At 47.7% G+C, this 20,480-nt stretch overlaps 1 protein-coding gene across 3 annotated transcripts in view; it reads right to left on the bottom strand.

Annotated features, from left to right (window-relative positions):
• Positions 1-5,515: 5,515 nt before the first annotated feature.
• TMEM51 (transmembrane protein 51) overlaps positions 5,516-20,480 on the bottom strand; it is a 67,960-nt gene continuing 52,995 nt past the window's right edge. The window contains exons 2-4 of one of the 3 annotated variants that reach the window (XM_017502869.2): positions 15,937-16,012; positions 10,458-10,995; positions 5,516-6,618 (exon numbers count right to left, since the gene is read on the bottom strand). In XM_017502869.2, coding sequence (XP_017358358.1) covers positions 6,204-6,618; positions 10,458-10,798 — 756 coding nt within the window. In that variant the 5' untranslated portion in view covers positions 10,799-10,995; positions 15,937-16,012 and the 3' untranslated portion in view covers positions 5,516-6,203. The remainder of the gene's footprint in view (positions 6,619-10,457; positions 10,996-15,936; positions 16,013-20,480) is intronic. The other 2 variants (XM_037729896.1, XM_017502878.2) reach the window with 2 other exon arrangements.

Genomic DNA, 20,480 nt, shown 5'->3' with positions numbered 1-20,480 from the left:
TGTTACCCCCCAGAGGCTCTTCCTGATCACCATTGAAAGTGAGCCCGTCACCTCCTGTTCTTCATCCTGCTTTTTCTTCTTATTTTCTGACATTATACCATATACGTATTTTTCAGCATCTGTTCTGGCTCCACCCAGAATATCACCTCTGTGTCAGCAAGGACTTGGTCCGTTTTTTTGCAGCTTTATCCAGAGCACCTGGCACATGGTGCTGTCATTTTCCATCTCAGCTTCAGGCGTTCTCGGACATCATCTCTGAGGTCTGCTACATCGCTGCAAAGAGACAAGCGCACAGCTCTGCTGGCTCGTAGGTGCACAATACAGTGTGGAATGCACAGACTTTGTTTAGCTCGGAGATTTCCCAATGGATCTAATTAGGAACCTTTCCCACACCCACCCCTTAACACCAGCAGAACACCCTTGAGGAATCGCCAGGGAATGGAAAGTCCCGACAGCTGTGGCCTCCTAAGTGTCATGGTCTTAAGACAAGCTGCTCCTTTCTGAATGTGCTGACAACAGGGCATTAGGCTGAAAACCAAACCAAATGGACTGACATGTCCACTCTCCTTGACGGAGAAACCAGGCCCTGGGCCAGGCTGACCCAGGGAGCTGCCTCAGTTGGCTCTCATTGAGCAGCCCCGCTGCTGTTTCCCTGAAGCCGGCTGTGAAGATGCCTCACAGACTTGTGGCATCTGGTGAATTTTCTCAGAACACACTTGTGGAAATGAGTGTGAGGCTCATAGTAGGAGAAGTGCTTCGATTTCAGGTCAGTTTCCCGTCTGATTGTGACTTCGTCACAGCTCCTCCCTCCCTCCCTTCCAACAGTTTCACTCTGCTACCCAGACTGGAGCGCAAAGGTACAATCTCAGCTCACTGCAACCTCCGCCTCCCGGATTCAAGTGATTCTCGTGCCTCAGCTTCCCAATTAGTGGGGAACAGGCATGTGTCACCATGTCTGACTAAATTTTGCATTTTTAGTAGAGAAGGGGTCTTACCTTCTTGGTCAGGCTGGTCCTGAGCTCCTGACCTCAAGTGATCCGTCTTGACCTCCTAAAGTGCTGGGATTACAGGCGTGAGCCACCGCGCCCGGCCTCCTTGCTTTCTCTGTGCCAGGTGCAGCTTGGACACTTTACCTGTGTTGGTTTCAGGTACTCCTCACAAAATGAGGAAGCTCCATTTTGCTGGTGAAGAGATTGAGGCTCAGATGGGAAACCTTTCTCCCGCCCTCTGTGCCTGCAGACATAACAGGGGCTGTCCTTCCATAATTCCACACCGGAATATGCAGCACGGTTTGTCCTAGGAGCTAGATGGTACTTGTCAGGGCCTCTAGAACAAGAAATATGTCCACTAATCCTCAGAAGGGCTTTTCGTGGACTGCCTTTTAGAGCCTGTGGTTCAGTTGATTCGTGCATTTCCAGCGATGCAGCTGTGTCCCATTTTCAGTATCTCAGGACGCTTATGGATTGATTTCAGCTTTGCCATCTCACGCCTGTCCATGCAGAACTGAGTCATTTCAGGACATGTGGCTTCAAATGACAGAAGCCCACTCCAACTTGCTTAAGCAAAGATAGGCATGATTGAGAGCAGACTGGGGCATTGTGTATACCTGAAGGCCATGGTGTGTGGCCAGGCTCCCCAACCAGGAACCGCAAAGCAGCAAATCTGTCTCTTCCTGTGAAGGGCTGTTTCCTCCATGCCCTTCTGCTTCCTTCATCTCTCCCTGCAGGACTGGCTTACTCCGTGCACGTGGTTACCCTGCAGCTTTCAAATGTATTGCACCCAGTTCTACTAGTCAGTTCAGAAATAGATCACTCAAAGGTGATTGTCACCCAAGGCCACAGGACCTGCTTTGGGAATCAGTGCCCATGTATGAAACTTTCCCATGAAGAGCGGGCTTTAGGTTCACTGCTATATCCTGGAGCCTAGAGCTGTGCCTGACGTCTAACAGGTGCTGAGTAAGCATTCGTGGAAATGGATGGGTCCAGCTGGTTCCACTGCACTCCCCAGGCAGTGGTCTACACTGCAATCACAGTCACGCTCCAGTCTTGTGCCTTAATCACCTGCTTCTGGCACCCCTTCACCAGAACTGCAACCAGTCAGAGGAAAGGGAAAATCAATATCGAGGTTAGGTGGAGTACCAACTATGGGCCCAGCACTGTGGACAATGGAAAGGCAGCTCTGTCCTCAAAGATTTCAGTTAAACTCAAGATCAAAGCTGGCCAGGTGCGGTGGCTCATGCGTGTAATCCCAGCATTTTGGGAGGCCAAGGCAGGTGGATGACTTGACGTCAGGAGTTCGAGACCAGCCTGACCAACATGGTGAAACCCCATCTCTACTAAAAATACAAAATTAGCCAGGTGTGGTAGCACATGCCTGTAATCCCAGCTACTTGGGAGGGTGAGGCAGGAGAATCACTTGAACCCAGGAGGTGGAGGTTGCAGTGAGCCAAGATCATGTCACTGCACTCCAGCCTGGGCAACAAGAGCAAAACTCCATCTCAAGAAAAAACAAAAAACAAAGATTAACGCTAAAGAGTGAAATTGACTGGGGACACCATCTCTCAGTACAGCTGGGCTTCCCAAGGACCAAGGACCAGAAAGTCACCAGGAGGCAGCAGTCTCTGAGGCTCATTTTTCATGGCTGCGTCTTTGAGCAGTTAGCTCCATTCTCTCTCTGCAGAGTGGCTTCTTCTGCTTCACTTGTCTGTGGCCCATCCTGACGGCCCCCAAACAGTCACCTAACCCCTGAGACCACATCACTCAGCTGAACTCTCTATCCCAAGCCTGGCTCCTGGGAAAGACTTGCCTAGCCAAACTGAGCTTCTGATTGATTCTCCCTGGGTATCCTGGGTACATACCTCAGATCCAATCAGCTGCGACCTGAGAGCATGGAGGTCGCATGTTCCCAAAAAGATGCTGAGATCTGTCCTTTTGAGTAGGGTGGGAGTGCTGAATGGGGCTTAAAAAAAGCAAAATTCATTCATATTTCTTCTTGCTGCTCGCTGATAGCACTGGGGCCATGTGGGCTGCTACTTCCATTTCCCCCATGTTTGTGCTTTTATATTTACTTTAGGAACAAAAATATGATTGAGAGGAAAGAAAAGAGCTAGAATCTTCTGGTTCTTGCCTTCTTAGCTTCTCCCTTTTTTCTTCTCCCTTCCTTCCTCCCTCCCTCCCTTCCTCCCTTTCCTCCTCCCTCCCTTTCCCTCCCTCCCCCTTCCCTTCTCTCCCCTTTCTTCCCCTCCCCTCCCGTTCTCATCCCTTCCTTCCCCTTCCCTCTCTTCCCTTCCCCTCCTTCATTTCCTTTCCCTTCCCTTCCCTTTCCTTCCTTCCTTCCTTTTCTCCCCCCCTCTATGCATCTTCCTTCCTCTTTTTTCTCCTTCCTTTTTCTCCCTATCTTTTCTAGTCCAAAGAGAGAGAGTCCTGAGGATGATAATACTAGCTCTGAACCAACAAGCAAACAGGACAAATGTGCTTTGGGGAATTTTGAGTGAAGGTGACCTCCTGCTTTGTCAGGTGGTTTTAACTCAATACTGCAGAGAATTTCCTTGCATTGGGGCACTATTTAGGACTCCAAACCTGGGGTTAAAGTTTCCAGCTAACATTCTCTCTGCTTTCATTTTAGAAAGAGGTGAGCCTATGCTCTATATTGTGTATCACTACATATCCATTATAATATGAATAATTTTCTACTTGATCATTTCCAGGCATACAAGCAGGGTTCCTACATGCTATTTCCGTTGCACTCCCATCTGTGGGAAGAGTCATGAACTGTTGAGGACAAAGCAGGGCCTCTAGTGAGTTGAAGATTGAGCCCTTTATTGGTTTCCTATGAACCTTCTAACAAATTGTTATGGTGACCAATAACAACAGAGATGTGTTCTCTCACAGTTCTGGAGGCCAGAAGCCCCAAATCATATTAACTGGTCTGAAATCAAGGTGTCAGCAGGGGGCTGCATCCTTCAGGGGCCCTAGGGGAGAATCTGTTCCTTGCTTCTTCCTGATTCCAGTGTCTGCCAGCATTCTTGGACTTGTAGATTCAACACTCTCATCTCTGCCTCTGGATCACATTGCCTCCTTCTCTTCTGTGGATATACTCTCCCCCTTTTGCTTGTGAGGACATTTGTGGTTGGCATTAAGAGCCCACCTGGCAAATCCAGGACAGTCCCATCATCTCCAATCCTTAATTTAATCATAGCTGCAAAAACTTTACAATATTCACTGGTTCCAGGGATTAGAGTCTGATACCTTTGGGGACCACCCATCAGCCCACCCAAGCCCCACAACTCCTTCTCCCCCATGGAGGGTCTAGACTAGGGAGACATCCCAAAAGGTGTCTACCAGAAGTCAGATTCAGAGCTCTTCCACAAAGTCATGTCTCAACTCATCTGGGTCCTTGCTCTTCTCTTTTGTTTCCCTCCCATTTATCCTCTGGTTGGGAAGAAGCACAGAGAGTAACAGGAAAGCAAGCCCAGCCCAGGGACATGAGACACAAAGAGCCATGAGTCAGCTCAGGAGTGGGCTGGGGAATAGACCAGGCCTCTGGGTGTCCCACGCCACGAAGCCAATCCCAACATCTCCCCTTTTAATAATGCATTGCATAAGGAAAGTGAAAGCTTGGTACTTTAGTTGCTGCTGCCAATCTTGAGATAAGGTGATCACTGCCTACCTGTCATCCCTTCCCTCTCCACCGGAGCTTGGTAGGAAACATCTGGGCCTGGGAATTTTCTTCCCACCAGGTTTGGCACACCAGGTTTGACACCCCGCAGGCTGGTTCCATGCCCACCAATAGCAGGAAGGCTTCCTTTGGACTTGTTTTCCTGTACTCTCACTTCATGGTCAAGACCCTGACCTCATAGGTCTCCATTCCCCTCCTGTGTCCCATCTTCAACCTTGTGTGATCCCCGGAGCGTTTCTTATTCATTGCACTGCTTTTTTGGGCTGCACAGAGTCACTTTCCCCCTCCAGGGGGACATGCTAACCCACCTCCTACACTTACACAGCCTGTCAGTTCTGGGGGCAGAGGACAAGCTGCACTGAGCTCCCTCCTGGGCTAGTTCTCAGGAGAGGGAGATAAGAAGGATGCCTAGACAGGTAGAAAGCTGCTGTTTAAACAACCAGAACTTTCTTTTGGGCACATGGGTCAACAGGGACAACCTCTGAACGTGAGAAGTACAAGTCCTCATTCAGAGTTTGGAAAAGCTCTTCATACTGAGCTGTTAGGTGGGGTGTATAGGAACCTAGGTCTTGGAGCCAGGAAACCTGGGCTCAAACCCCAGCTCTACCGCTTACTGGCAGTGTGACACAGGGTACTTAACATTAACCTAAAACCTCTGTGAGCCAACCAAAAACGGCATTATTACCAGACTTGGGTCCAGACGAAATGGGATGATATGTGAAATGCTTAGCACAACACCTGGCATAAGTGTTCAGTACACATTAGCTATTATTATTGCTGTTTTTCCCTAAGAAAGTCAGTACTGGAAGAGCTGCTAAAGTAACTCAACACCCAAATGTACTACATATAAAATATTTTATTATAAAAAGCTCCATCGTGTGGCATTTCAAAAAGAACAGAACATTTCCTACAGTTTTCCTTTTTTCGCTATTACACAGAAGAGACTAGTTAGGTGTACCAATTATGACTATCAAGTATCACGTGCCTAAGTTCATCAGGCCTTAAGCCCTCAATGAAAGACAGCACCAGGGGCTCTGCGAGGGCCGCCACCTGAGCCTCATCACTTAATTCATAAAACAGCCTGTGTCCTTCCTACAAAGCCAGGTCATATTTCCTACCTGCAGTTCAGGACTCCAGCGAAGACAGGAAACACAAAACTTGTTTTTTTTTTTTTTTTTTTGAAACAAAACAACCACAGTCTAAACCAGCTGCTAGGAACCCTTTCCTAGCTGGAAAGGAGAATGTGACCTGCGATTCAGAGTTAAGAGGATTAGGAGATGCCTGTAGTGAGTGTGGTCCACAGATTCACCAGCTCCAAGGCAGCGTCTCTTTCCAAGGCACCTGCAGCAGGAGGCAGTGTGGGTCAACAAAGTCACTCCGGATACAGAGAATCCCCTCCCCCCATCCAAATGGCTCTGTGCACAGCTGGCCTCTCCGTTTCTCAACCGTGGCTCACGTGGCTTTGTTAGAGTCTCGGGGGCAAAAGGTGTGAGAGATGGGAGGGAGTGTGGCTCAAGTGGGGCCGTTCAGTCGGGTGGCCGGGTGTCGGGGGCCTTCTCCTGGACTTCATCATACTGCGGTGGAGGAGTCAAAGGCTCTATCGAGGGAGGAGGGACGTTTTTGTCTGGGAGGTTGATCCTAAAGTCTTTGAGGTGAAGCTTTTCGGATTTAATCCTACGAACTTTGAGCGGTTTCAGCCGTTTGGCTAACTTAGAGTTCTGCCTGTCAGGGGTGTTCCCGTGGCTGGCCTCCACATCAGCCCTGGTGGTTGTGGGGGTGTTCTCATCGAGCCCCGTCAATGACTCATAGGATGGGAGAGAGATGCTCAGCCTCGGGTTCTGCTCTACTCCCCTTGCTTCTGAGTAGTTTGTATTCATCACTTCCTCGTAGCTGGGGACATAGTACCTTGAGGCAGCCTCCTCCTCCTCTTCTTCCTCCTGGCTGCAAGAAGACACACAGACAGGGAGAGTGTTAGCATGCACTCAAGTCATCCAAAATCCCAAAGAGATGGGCTCCAAAGAGACCACACACAGCAGCCTTGTAAATAGCAAATGGGTCTTAGAGGCAATAAAAGCAAACATTCCAAGTGTTTACTATGAGCTGGGCTCTCTTCTAAGTACTTTAACACATAGGAACCAATTTCAGATTCCTAACAACACTATAAGTATTATTCATGCAGGACAGGTGAGTCCCCAAACCAGGGCTTAGCCTGGGAGGGTTCTTGGCTTCACCCAGGAAGAAATCCAAGGGTGAGCCAGTGACGTTAGACAATCATTCTTTACTGAAGGGCGGGCACTGCTCCTTGTGGATGAGCGCTAACTCACAGGCAGTACACCCAGAGTCGGCAACATAGGGGCTCTTGGAAATTGCGTTTATATCTACTTATATCCACTTTCGATCACATGCAGATTAAGGGGTGGGTTAATGCCAATTGAGGGGCAAGCTATTTAGAACTTTCTAGGAAAGGGGCGGTAACTTCTGGGTCATTACCATGGAAAGGGATGGTAACTGCCAGTTGTTGCCATGGCAGTTGTAAACTGTTGTGGCACTGGTGAGAGTGTCCCATGCTGATGAACAATGAGGGCAGCCGTGTTATCACCCTCATTGCTGTTTGCTGGTTTTGGCTAGTTTGTTCTAACCTTATCTCATCTGGACCACATCCTGTTTTGGTCAGCAGGGTTATGACCAGAAAACAAGTCCTGCCAGTTTCTCTCTCACTATTATTATATCCAATTTATAGATGGATTGGGATACATCAAGATTAAGTGACTTGGTCAGACCTTCAGAAATGGGAGGCCGGAACTGAACACACACTTTCAACTACTGCACCATGCTATCTGGGTGTTAAACTTCCTTTGCCTTGAGTCTGTCCCACTTAGCAACATGCCAGGTGAGCTATTCCATGCTCAGCTGGGTCCTCTGGCCAAAGGCAACACAAAAAGGTACGAAGTAGCTACCGACTTTCAGTAAAATGGTTGCCTCCAGGTAGAGGAAGAATATCTGAAATGTAACATTTATGTGTGTCTCAAATGATTCTGGAATTTTATCTTCCAAGTTTACCCCAAGACTCAAAAAAATCAGGTCCTCTCAGCCTTATTCTTATTTGACTGTTGAAAGAGAAAACCAAAAAGTCGGGATGTTTTCTCCACATTTATAGGAATTAACGCCAACAGGCAACTTTCCAGGGCCCTACACTTGAACCTGTGGGGTGATCATGGCCAACATCGGAAACCTCAACGTCTGCCTTGGTTCTCCTCCCACCCTCTTTTAGGAATGAGCTCAGTGTGCTCACAGCTAGGGTAGGGGATGATGAGTGATTGATATTCCTTCTTTGTTCTTTTCTGTATTTCTCAAGTTTTCTAGAATAAGCATGTGTAATGGTTAATTTTAGGTATTTTAGGTGTCAACCTGACTGGCCATGGTTGCCCAGATTAAATGCTGTGAGAGTGAGGATGTTTCTGGAAGATATTAGCATTCAACTCAGTGGGCTCAGTAAGGCAGATTCCCCTCCTCACCATCTAACCCATGGAGGCCCTAGATAGACAGAAAGTCAGAGCAAGCAGGAATTTGACCCTTTTCTCCCTGCCTCATTGTGTGAGCTGGGCCATCCCATTTCATCCTCTCCTGCTCTCAGACTGGGATTTATAGATACCCCCACCTCCCTTGGTTCTCAGTCAGGCCTTTGAACTCGGAACGAATTATACCTCTTGCTTTCCTGGGTCTGCAGCTTATAGATGGCAGATTGTGGGACTTTTTAGCTTCCACAATCACAGGAACCAATTCCTCATAATAAATCTCCATTAAAAAAAAATAAAAAATATATATATCCCACTGGTTCTGTTTCTCTGGAGAACCCTGACCAATATAGCATGCATTATCTTTTGTTATCAGAAAATGAGTTTAATTTGGAAATTGTATATACCCACTTACACCCACTTTTAATTACGTGCAAATTAAGGGGTGGCTTAATGCAAATTGAGGGGCAGGCTATTTAGAACTTTCTAGGAAAGGGACGGTAACTTCGGGGTCATTACCATGGAAAGGGATGGTAGCTGGTAACACTGGAGGGCAGAAATCACTTCAATATAAGGAGACTTTTTTCTTCTGGTGTATACCCACAAGCAGTATTGCTGGATCATTGGGTAGCTCTATTTTGAGTTTTCTGAAGAACCTCTAAACTTCTCCATAGTGGTTACACTAATTTACATTCCCACCATTAGTGTACAGGGTTTCCTTTAATCCGTATTAAATTAAGAACAATTCCCCTCCCACTATAAAGATAAGAAATGCTTGTAGAAAATTCAAACAACACAGAAACATCTAATGAAGAAAAGAAAAACATCCCAAATCCTTTTACCTGGAGAATGACCACTGTAACATTCTGGTGTACACCTCTTCTGACCCTCCAATCCCACAGCCACAACATTTGATGGGACCAGAACCTGACCAGAGATTACTCCCTTCCTCAGTGCTGTGGATATGGTCCCACATTAGCAAATACAGATCAGCAGTGGCTGCATAGAACTCCACTGAGTAGGTACAACTTCGTTTCACTTCGTTGATGGGTTTTTAGGCTGTTTCTAAGTTTTTGTTATCCTAAACAACGATCTGATAAATTTACTGGTACGCACTCCTTTGCATTTGTGGGACTGTCTCCCAGGAATAAACTCTTATAAGTAGAATCAGTGCACACATCTTCAGTATTGCCCCTTACGGTGAAACTCCAGAAAGTGTATAGCAGTCAACGTTCCATCAGCCATCCACCTTCCCTACAACTCTCCAACAGTAGGGGCTGTCTATCTTGACCAATATGATGGGCAAAAAAAACAAAAATAAAAAAAACCACATCTTTTTGCTTGCATGTCATGATTAATGAAGTTGACATCTATTGGCTGAACAACCAGGGAATATTTATAACCTTTGTCTGTTTCCTATTAGCATATTCATCCTACATATCCATTTGTAAGGGCTCTTTTTATAATAGGGGTATCAACTGTTATCTTATGTTCCCCGTTATCGCTTATCTTTTAAATTTGTTGGTGGCATTTTTGCATAAATGGAAACTTGCTTCCCAGCCATTTCAAATCAAAGCATATACACAGCATGCTGGGGTGAAGGGACAGGCACTGAGTGTGAAGGTGCTAGCCACCCCAGGCCCTGCTCAGTGGCCCTGGGCAGGTGAAAATGTTGGTTCACTTAAGAGTAATGGACTCCAGCTCCACCCAAGTTGCTGCAAAAGACAGTTTTTTTTTTTTTTTAGGCAGAGTCTTGCTCTGGCGCCCAGGCTGGAGTGCAGTGGTGCTATCTCGGCTCAGTGCAACCTCTATGCCTGGCGACTTTTTGTATTTTTAGTACAGATGGGGTTTCGTCATGTTGGCCAAGCTGGTCTCAACTCCTGACCTCAAGTGATCCAGCTGCCTTGGCCTCCCAAAGTTTTGGGATTACAGGTGTGAGCCACTGCACCTGGCCCAAAAGACAGTATTTTGTTTCTTTTTATGGCTGAATAGTATTCCATGGTGTAAAAATCTATTGTAATAAAATTAAAAAAAAATCTTGGTTCACCTGTAATCCACTGTACCACTCTATTTGGGAATCTCTGGTAGAAAAGTCTAAAGTTATCTGTAAAATGATAAACTCTTTACAGAGCCTTCATGGGCAAACATGGGACAGTAAAGCCTTGTAGATGACAGTCTTTTCACCACGGAAAGGTGTGCACATGTGTGTGCGTGCATGCCTGCCCATCCCCGATCTGGGGAGGGAAGGGCACAGTCAGGCCTCACCTGTCTTCTTCCTGGGCATGATGCCCGGTGCCTGTCGGATGCTGGACGTGGGCCAGGTCCTCGCCCTGCCGCTGCTTCCTCTTGTCCCTGATACTCAGGCAGATGGAAAGCAGCAGCAGCATCACCCCTGCCCCGACCAGCACGTAGGCCACGGAGAAGGTCTTGCTCTTGAGGATGCTACCACCCACCTCAGTCTTGTTGCTGCCCTGAGCTGTTGGCTTCTCAGCCGCACTGAAACCAGGTACCAGGTTCCACATGGCCATGATCACCCCAAGGACCAGCATCCCCAGGCCGATGGCGGTCAGCGCATAGTGCGAGCCGTTGGCCTTGGACTGGGCCATCGTGTCAGTGGGAGGAGGGCGAGGCCCGGTTCCAAGAAAGAAAATAAATATACAAAAAGGAGCAGCCGCAACAAAGCCCCCTTAAATGCACCCCACAAAATTGCCCGCCCCACGCTAGAAAAGTATCAGCCAAACTCCGGAGGGATGGTTCTGAGCAATCATGAGGACTCCTGTGTAGATGGCTGCGGCGGAAGAGCCTGCAAGGAAAGCAGAAAGAGCAGAGAGAACGATCAGTTTCAATTCCAGACGCTTTGTGAACGGGGCGGCTCTGCTCTTGAAGGAGTTAAGCCACAGCACTGAGCCCGCTGGCTCTGGCTGGGCCTCGCCTTTGATGCATTCCAGATGTCTTACGTGTGAGGCTGCAAGAAGGGAGGCTGGTCTGCCCACCCCCTACTCCCTGAAAAGGAAAAGCCAGACCTTGCCCTGCAGGAGGCCAGAAAGTTCAGAACTCAGGTCATTAAAACATTGTGTGGAATTTAATGAAATGCAGTAAAATCTCAGCTCTGGATGGAGGCTGCTCTCGGAGAGTGAGGGATGGGATGAATGGGCCACGATTGATAGTTTTAACAGACTCGCCTGGGGGACAGGGCCTCCCAATGGTATGTCCAGGCCAAACAGCCTACCACCCTCTGTCCACCACTCTCAAGGGCTCCCTATTTCCTGCAGGAGAAAATCCAGCTTAGAATGTTGCTGCTCACGGTGGCCTTAGCCTGGGTCCTGCCTCTCCTATTGCATCTCCCAGGCTGCCTTTCTTTGCACATGCCCCCCACCACCCTCCAGAACTCCTCAGTTCTCTGGTCACCCCAGCTCAGGTGCCTCTTTCATGTGCTCCCCAAAGCCTCCAGTAACCACTGTAGAGTCTCTCTCTTCCCATAACCACAGCATCCATCATCATCTCTAAGCCTGGCACACAGCAGGGACTCAAAAAATGTTTGCAGAGTCAATGCTGGATAAAATGAATAGAGGCCACGAGAAGCCACCCAGCAAGACAAGCTTCTCTGAAGCCACACCGAATTCTCCCTTTGTTAAAGGGGGCAGAGGCCTGCACATTCTTCCTCTTCACTCCTGTGCCCAGCTGGACAAAGTAAACCTTTCCACGAAGCAGCTCAGAGACCCTGCACTAAAGGGAACAGCCCGCAGTCCTGGGATTCCACAGCATTTGTCGGTTGCGAGTGAGCCAGAGAAGCAGTCACTTAAGGCTTTAGGTTAGAACATTTTCAAGCACCCAGGAGGAGAAGCTAGCAATGCCCCTGGCTAAACTGCACCCCCCCCCCACCCCCTAGCCCATAAGTTATTCCTGTGACAGGCACTTTTGTAAAACAGTAAAATTTACAAGATGTTTAGCTGGGCAAGGTCCTGTTTACAATTCTGCGTTCTTTCCAGTCTCTCCAAAAGGATGGCTGACCAGGCTGCTTGAAATCTGATGTTGCGAAGATATTTTCTTATGAAACTGTGAGCTTATCTGAAATTGACCACTTTGTTAAAAGATACTCTAAAAATATTTGGAATAATATCCTTTATCAGCTTGAAGTCTGTTCCTTCTTTTTTTTTTTGCTCAACAAATATTTCTTCTCCATCTAACTACCTGTTAAGCAGCATGTTAGGCACTGGAGAAACAGCAGCGAGCAAGCTAAGGATTAGCAGAGCTCACGCCTGTAATCTCAGCGCCTTGGGAGGCCGAGGCAGGAGGATCACTTGAGATCGGGAGTTCGAGACCAGCCCGACTAACATGGAGAAACCCTGTCTCTACTAAAAATACAAAATTAGCCAGGCGTGGTGGCGCAGGAGAATCGCTTGAACTTGGGAGGCAGAGGTTGCAGTGAGCTGAGATCACACCATTGCACTCCAGCTTGGGCAACAAGAGTGAAACTCCGTCTCAAAAAAAAAAAAAAAAAAAAAAGGATTAGTAGAGCTTCTAGGCCAGCAGGAAAATGATCTATAGGGAATACCAATAAAGTGGGAGGGAAATATAGGAACTGTGGGATTAGACAGCAGGGTGTCCTAGCTCAGGGCTGTGGGACACACAGCAAGTCTATGTGGGAGAGAAGTCCCCCTGGCGTCATTGGGCCTGCACCCTGAATGCACAGCACTGTGTGTGCATGTGTGTGAATGCACTGGCTCTGCTCTTGAAGGAGTTAGGAAGAAGCACCAAGGTATACCGGTGCATGAACACATGAGTTGGTGCATGTTTATGCACACATGAGCACATATGCATACCTGTGAGCACCTGTGTACATATGCATGCATATGGATGGAATATGAACAGGTAGATGTGGGCATGTGTGTGGTGTGCAGGGCGTTGAATAGGGATCCCACTGCAGACCGCTGCGGTAGGACCAGTTGGGAAGGGCACTGTATACAAGGATACTTGTTTCTTACAGTATCACTCATGGCTGGCAAAAGGAAGGATGGGGGCTCTGACAGCCTTAGGAATGCACTGGTTCTGCCAAATGGATCCGAGACAAGGTCGGATTCGGAGGGTGGAGAAGTGGACGCCGGGGGCTGCTGCTGGAAGCAGGAGTGATGCAACTACCACGTTCTGAGCACCTGCTAAGTGCCCGGCAGGGAGGCCCTGTACCTGGGGCGCTGAGAGTGTGTCTAGCAGACTAGGGATTTGAGCCGCTTTAACCCCCTCCCTGTCTGCTCTTATTAATTCTCCATTCCAGCTTTAGCCTTATGCTGCATGAGAGAAAGACAGGCTCCAGATGCGGGTCATGGGCGGAGATGACAATGTCAGGATTGGCCGGGTACAGTGCCTCATGCCTGTTATCCCAGCACTTCGGGAGGCTGAGACGGGCGGATCACGAGGTCAGGAGATCGAGACCAGCTTGGCTAACACGGTGAAACCCCATCTCTACTAAAAAATATATATACATGAAAAATTAGCCAGGCATGGTGGCACGTGCATGTAATCCCATCTACTCGGGAGGCTGAGGCAGGAGAATCAGGTGAACCTGGGAAGCAGAGGTTGCAATGAGCTGAGATCGAGTCATTCCCTCCAGCCTGGGCTACAGAGTGAGACTCCATCTCAAAAAAGAAAAAAAAAAAAAAAAAGAGTTAATACATTTTTTTGATCTGATAAACTGTCGGTGATTAAAAACGTGATAATACTCAGCGTGGAGAAAGGTGTTGGGATGGCAATTTCATGGCATTTTTTTAGATGACAAGTTTTGCCATTTGTAGAACAAAAGTCTCAGAAATGTTTATACCCTTTGGCTCTGTAATTCCAACGTCTAAGAATTATGTACAGAGATATTCATCACAGCTTTACAGTGGTGAGAAGCTAGAAACTACTTCAATAGCCAATAATCCAGATCAGGGTAATAAATTATGGTTCATGCACTTATGAAATTATGGTCTCAAAGCAGCGAATATATTTTTAAATCAAACAACAAGGTTAAAACAACAGTATGTTCAGCTTGATTCTAATTTTATAAAACTTCTCTATACACAGATGAATATATGGGGAAAAGAAGCCTGGATGATTGTACTGACATTAAAATAAAGAGACGATGTATTTATATATATGTACACGTATGTAAAAATCCCAGGGGACACCTTCCAGCCTTGTACCAATGATTGCTTCTGGGAATAAAGGAAACTTGGAAAGTGTACCCTTCACTCTCTATTTCTCTCTTTTGAATTTTTACAATCTGACTGTATTGCTGCATGGTAACATCGCTGAGTGGTTAAGAGTGAGCTTGGGACCCAGGCTACCCAGGCTCAGATCCTCACTCTATTCCTTCCCAGCTGTGTGACCCCTGGCAAGTTACTTAACCTCTCTGTGTCTCAGTTTCCACAACTGTAAAATGGAGATAAAACTCTCGGCTGGGTGTGGTGGCTCACGCCTCTAATGCCAGCACTTTGGGAGGTTGAAGTGGGTGGATCATGAGGTCAGGAGATTGAGACCATCCTGGACAACATGGTGAAGGCCCGTCTTTACTAAAATACAAAAAATTAGCTGGTGTGGTTGTGCACATCTGTGGTCCCAGCTACTTGGGAGGCTGAGGCAGGGGAATCACTTGAACCTGGGAGGCGGAGGTTGCAGTGAGCCGAGATCTCGCCACGGCACCGCAGCCTGGCGACAGAACAAAACTCCGTCTCAAAAAAAAACCCCGAAAAACAAAACAAAACAAACAAACAAAAACAAAAACACACACAAAACTCTCTAGTACCTACATCATAGGGGAGTTATGATAAATCAACAATATACATAAAGAACCGAGAGCAGTATGTGAGCAGCACAACCGTAAGTTCTTAAACAGACAAAAAATTGTGATTTAATATTAAAGCTTGTATTCTCCGTGGGTAAAATCACCCACAAGGGGCAAGAATTGTTTCCTGGGGATGGGGTGAGAAAAATCTTGGCTATTACAGTGCTTTGTGGCCCTCCACAGGGCCACAGAACATAAATAGATACACAGTGCATCCTTGGCATTACATTTTCAAGTACTCCAAAAAGAACATCTAAAAAGACTTCTCAGGGAGGGCGAGGTGGGGGGAAAGGTTGAGAACCACTTTTTAATGTATCATACTAAGTTTCACAACAGTTGGATTATCTATTATGATGTTTATAGTTATTTTCCCTGTGTGATGGAATTAACGATGATTTTCATTTTCTTTTTCTTCCCAGGAGAATAAGAATTAGAAAATAGAAGTGTCTATCTGTTGCTTTCATAAACTAGTTTTGGTTTTCTGGGTTCATGGCAGGGTCACGTGTGCGACGGTCACATACACTTGTTCTTCAAGTTCAGCCCTCTCTTTGGGGACCGTAATCTTGATGGGTCCATGGGGAGTGTAGAAACCCGGCTCCCAGAGGGTTGGCTGCTCAGCTGTTTGTCCTGTTTCTGGCTTGTTGACCCTGGACAGCACCCCAGTTATATTTAGCATGATGTTCTTTCCCTTTCAAAAATATGGAAAGAAGCTAATTTTATGCTTAGAGAATTTGGACCACACAGCTTTCGATATGTCCCTAAAACAGAGTAGGCTTGGTGGGCAGTCTGGGGTCCTGGCTTGGCCAAACTCAACCTCTAGAGCCCTATCACTGCTCATGTCTGAGGAGGCCCTCAGGGAGACATGACTGATTCGATATCTGAGTTTTTTTCAAAAAATTATTAACCAGTTAGAAAGGTTCCTACCTGTTGTTACTTGAGGAGGAGACTCAGGGCAGGCATGAAGGCAACTCTTCATGCTAGTCTTGAGTTAAAGATCCACCTATAAAAAACCACAGACATGCAGCCTTCTAAGTAAGCTGTGAGCATTGCAATTGGAGTCACCCGTGGGGGAGGCATATGTTTTCTTTGTTTTTAGGGGGAAAGGGCAGGGGTTGGGGTAGGTGTCTGTGTAAGACAAGTCGTACCAAAAGAAGCCAGAATTCCGTACGAAGAATGTGAGCTGCAGAAGGATAACATGGTAGCTAACATTTATCAAGCCCTCTCACGGTTTTATCTGCCTTAGACACGTGCTCCAGAGAATATCAGAGGAAACACCCTCAGGTCATCTTATAAGGAATGTATAGACCTTGACACCAAAACTAGAAAAGGACAAGGCAGGAGAGGAAAACGACAGGCCAGTCTGACCCAACAGCCCAAACAAAAATCAGCAAATGGAATCCAACCATTTTTTTTTTTTTTTTTTTTTAAAAGATGGAGTTTCACTCTGTTGCCCAGGCTGGAGTGCGGTGGTGCAATCTCAGCTCACTGCAACCTCTACCTTCTGGGTTCAAGTGAGTCTCCTACCTCAGCCTCCCAAGTAGCTGGACTACAGGCGCACACCCCAATGCCTGGCTAATTTTTGTATTTTTAGTAGAGACAGGGTTTCACCATGTTGCCCAGGCTGGTCTTGAACTCCTGACCTCAGGAGATCTACCCACCTCGGCCTCCCAAAGTGCTGGCATTACAGGCATGAGCACCCAGCCTCAATCATGTTTTTTAAAAAGATAACACATCACAGCCAGGTGAGGTGGCTCATGCCTGTAATCCCAGCACTTTGGGAGGCCGATGCGGGCGGATCACGAGGTCAGGAGATCCAGACTGTCCTGGCCAACATGGTGAAACCCCATCTCAACTAAAAATATAGAAAATTTAGCTGGGCATGCTGGAGTGCGCTTACAGTCCCAGCTACTCAGGAGGCTGAGGCAGGAGAATCGCTTGAACCCAGGAGGTGGAGGTTGCAGTGAGCCGAGATCACGCCACTGTACTCCAGCCTGGCGACAGGGTGAGACTCCATCTTAAAAAGAAAAGAGATAACATATCACAATGAAGATAGGTTTATCCCAAGAATGCAGGGTTTGGTTCAACATTAGAAATTGGTCCCAGGAGAAAGGATAAACCAGAACACTGTTACTCTGTGGAGTACTACGCAGCAGTGAAGGTGAGTCAGCTGCAGCTGTGTGCACCGGTGAGGATAATCCTGACAAACCTAATGTGGAACAGAAAAGCACCCTGCAGAAGAAAGCACACTGCAGAAGTCCACTTAAAGGAAGTTCAAAACCAGGCAAAACCAAACCATATGTTGCTCCATTTTTGCACTGTGAGGAAGAAATGCAAAGACTATAAACTAAAATTCAGGACAAATTCAGGCTATCTTCTGGCCAGGTGCAGTGGTTCACACGTGTAATGCCAGCACTTTGGGAGGCCAAGGTGGGAGAATCGCTTGAGGTCAGGAGTTCGAGATCAGCCCAGGCACTATAGTGAGACCCCAACTCTACTTACAAATAAATAAATAAATAAAAGCCCAGTGTGTGGCTCACACCTGTAGTCTCAGCTACTTGGGAGGCTGAGGTGGGAGGCTCTGCTTGAGCCTAGGAGGTCAAGGCTGCAGTGAGCCTTGAGCGTGCCACTGCACTATAGCCTGGGAGACAGAATGAGACCCTGTCTCAAAAAAACAGCAAACAAACAAAAACTAACTCCTGGAGAAATAAAGAATGAAGAATGGTAATGGGGAGGGGAACGGCGGAAGGTACATGATGGTTTTACTATAATATTCCTTAAAATTCATATATATCTTATATGTACTCTTTTAAATGACTGAAATATTTTGTAACAAGAATGTCCAAAAACCCATCAATGTGTTTTTATTACTCTTAGCTTAAAATCCAAACTCCTTGGCCAGGACCCTCAAGCCCCATCGGACAGGGTGAGGCCCTGTCTTGCTGTCACAGCTGGCATCTCCTGCTCACCAGCCCTCAGTGGCTTCCTTTCTGCTCCCCAGCAGCACCAACCCCTTCGTACCACAGGGCCTTGGCACTTGCTATACCTACCGCTTGAAACCACCCTTCCATCTGTCTCTCTTGTCCGGCTACTTATTTATTTTTGTATTGAAAATTAAAAAAAAATTATTTTTAGAGACGGGGTCTTTCTTTGTCACCCAGGCTGGAGTGCCGTGGTACGATCATAGCTCACTGCAGCCTCGAACTTCCAGGCTCAAGTGATCCTCCCGCCTCAGACTCCCAAGTACCTGGGACTCCAGGTGCGCACCATCACACCCAGCTAATGTTTTAATTTTTAATCCTTTTGTAGAGATGGGATCTTACTGTGTTGCCCAGGCTGGTCTTGAACTCCTGGCCTCAAGCAATCCTCCTGCCTTGGCCTTACCAAAGTGCTGGGATTGCAGGCATGAGCCACCATGCTTGGCCATCTGGTTACTTCTCAGTAGAGACCTCTGTTTTTAAGCTGGAATGCCACCTTCTCAGTGAACACCTCTCTGACTACCCAATGGAAATGTCCCCCCCACACAGCTACACTCGGGTCCCCTGCTGAGTTCCTTGCTTTCCTTCCCAGGGATGGCTGATAACACACTGCAGTCAGTACTAATCTCATTTTGGCCTTCTCGCTGGCTCCCCGTCTCCCCAGCTGGAGGATGAACTCTCTGAAACAAGGTTTCTGTCTGTCTTGTCCATGCGTGCTCCAGGCCCCAGCACCACATGCCAGGAACTACGCAGGTACTGAGTAGATATTTATTTATAGAACAAATACATGAATATCTGGCAAGTTCAAAAGTTTAACCAATATCTCATTCAATGAGGGGAAATTCCCTGTCCACGGCTGACCCTGAAGGGGAGAGGATTAGAAAGAGCTAACTTTCAGGAAGAGCCGATACCCAAATCTTGTATCTGTATGCAAATAATTTGCTGGCAACATGAGAAAAATATGCAGAATACATGTGGTTTCCATTGTGACCTGAGAAAGTGTCTGTATTAGAACTCTCTGGTGGGGCTGGAGATTTCAGCGGCTGCCTGATATTCGCAGGTGGAAGTCAGCCGGAGAGCGTGGGAGCCTTTGGCCTCATCCCTCCATCCTGGGCAGAGGCTCTTTCCACTCCTGTGCACGCCCTTGGCCAACCAGAGCCGGCAGGGAGGGGCCGTGCTGTGGGTGTGGAGGAGTGGGGGCTGGGGAGGTAGACCCAGCTCCAGGCATCAGTGTGGCTGAGACCTGAGTGGGGCCATCACAGCCAGGCACATCTGGATTGACTCTCCGTGAACTTGAACGTGAAGACAATGACTGAAATAAGATGGCACAATGGAAAGCAGTGCTGCCCGTGCTGAACAGATACAGGGCCCAAGCATTGATGGCTGGGCCTTCCCGCTGAATTGCAGAAACTCTCCAGGACATACTTGAGAAACTGGGAATTGGATGTAGACCCTCACGTGGCCACTGTGCTCTGTGCTGCAGCCCTGGAAGGTGCAGTGGCAGAAGCGCCCAGCCCAGTTGGCTTTAGTGGGATGAGGTCTTGCCAGTTGGAGGCAGCTGGCAGTGCTACCAACCCCCGTGACAAAGGGGCTCCTTGAGCATTCTCCCTGCACCGACCTCTTCCTGCCAAGCTGCATAATTGGGAAAGGGATCCCAGGTTCCACCGGCTGCGCTACATTCTCATCACAAAGGAGGAATTCAGTGGGGCTCTCTGGGCCAAGTTTCAGCCCAAAATCACTTCTGTCACAAGTTCCAGTCCCATGCAGTGGGGGCAGGAAGAGAGGCGCTGAGCGCCTGCTCCTGTCCCGCCTGGGAGGGAGTTTCAGGCCACCTCCCCAAGGACCAAGGTCAAAGGGTGTCAGGTTCCTGTTTCAACAGAGCGCAGGGAGTCTTTTAGACTGTGCACTCAGGAAAAACAAAAAGCAATGTGCAAATGAGGTATAAAGGCAGGGGAGCGGGGAGGAGGGCTGCCCAGCTGCAGGGAGCTGATGGGAAAAAGAAGAAAGGCTGTTAAGTAATACACAAGGCAGGGTAAGGAGAATAACGGTAACAATAATAGTCCCCGCAGCAGCTGGCGTGAAAGCAGCAGCAGCTGATCCTCAGCATGAATCAGGCGCATTTCTAAACTCACCCGATCCTCACGGCCACCCTTCAAGGAATGATCCTCCCCACCATCTCAGAGTCTCAGACAGGGTAAGTAATTTGCCCTGAGCCACACAGCTAGTAAGCGGCAGTCGACTCATAATGAAATCCAGCTGACTGTAAAGCCCACCTGCGCCTGTACTGTGCGGGTTCCCACAAAGCTGAGTCCCTGGGGGCCACTTTCTGGGCAAGGCACCCCGGTTTCCAGAGGTGCTTCAGGACAGAAGTGCAAGGGGGTGACAGGCAAATGTTTCTCTCCTTTCTTTTCTTTCATTCTTTTTCTTTCTCCTTCTCTTTCTCTTTGTTTTTCTTTATTTCTTTCTTTTTCTTTCTCTTTCTTTCCTCTCTTT

The sequence above is a fragment of the Cebus imitator genome, unplaced genomic scaffold (genome assembly GCF_001604975.1).
Source record: "Cebus imitator isolate Cc_AM_T3 unplaced genomic scaffold, Cebus_imitator-1.0 Scaffold15, whole genome shotgun sequence".
Taxonomy (NCBI): Eukaryota; Metazoa; Chordata; class Mammalia; order Primates; family Cebidae; genus Cebus; species Cebus imitator.
This window is presented reverse-complemented; position numbering and strand designations above follow the sequence as displayed.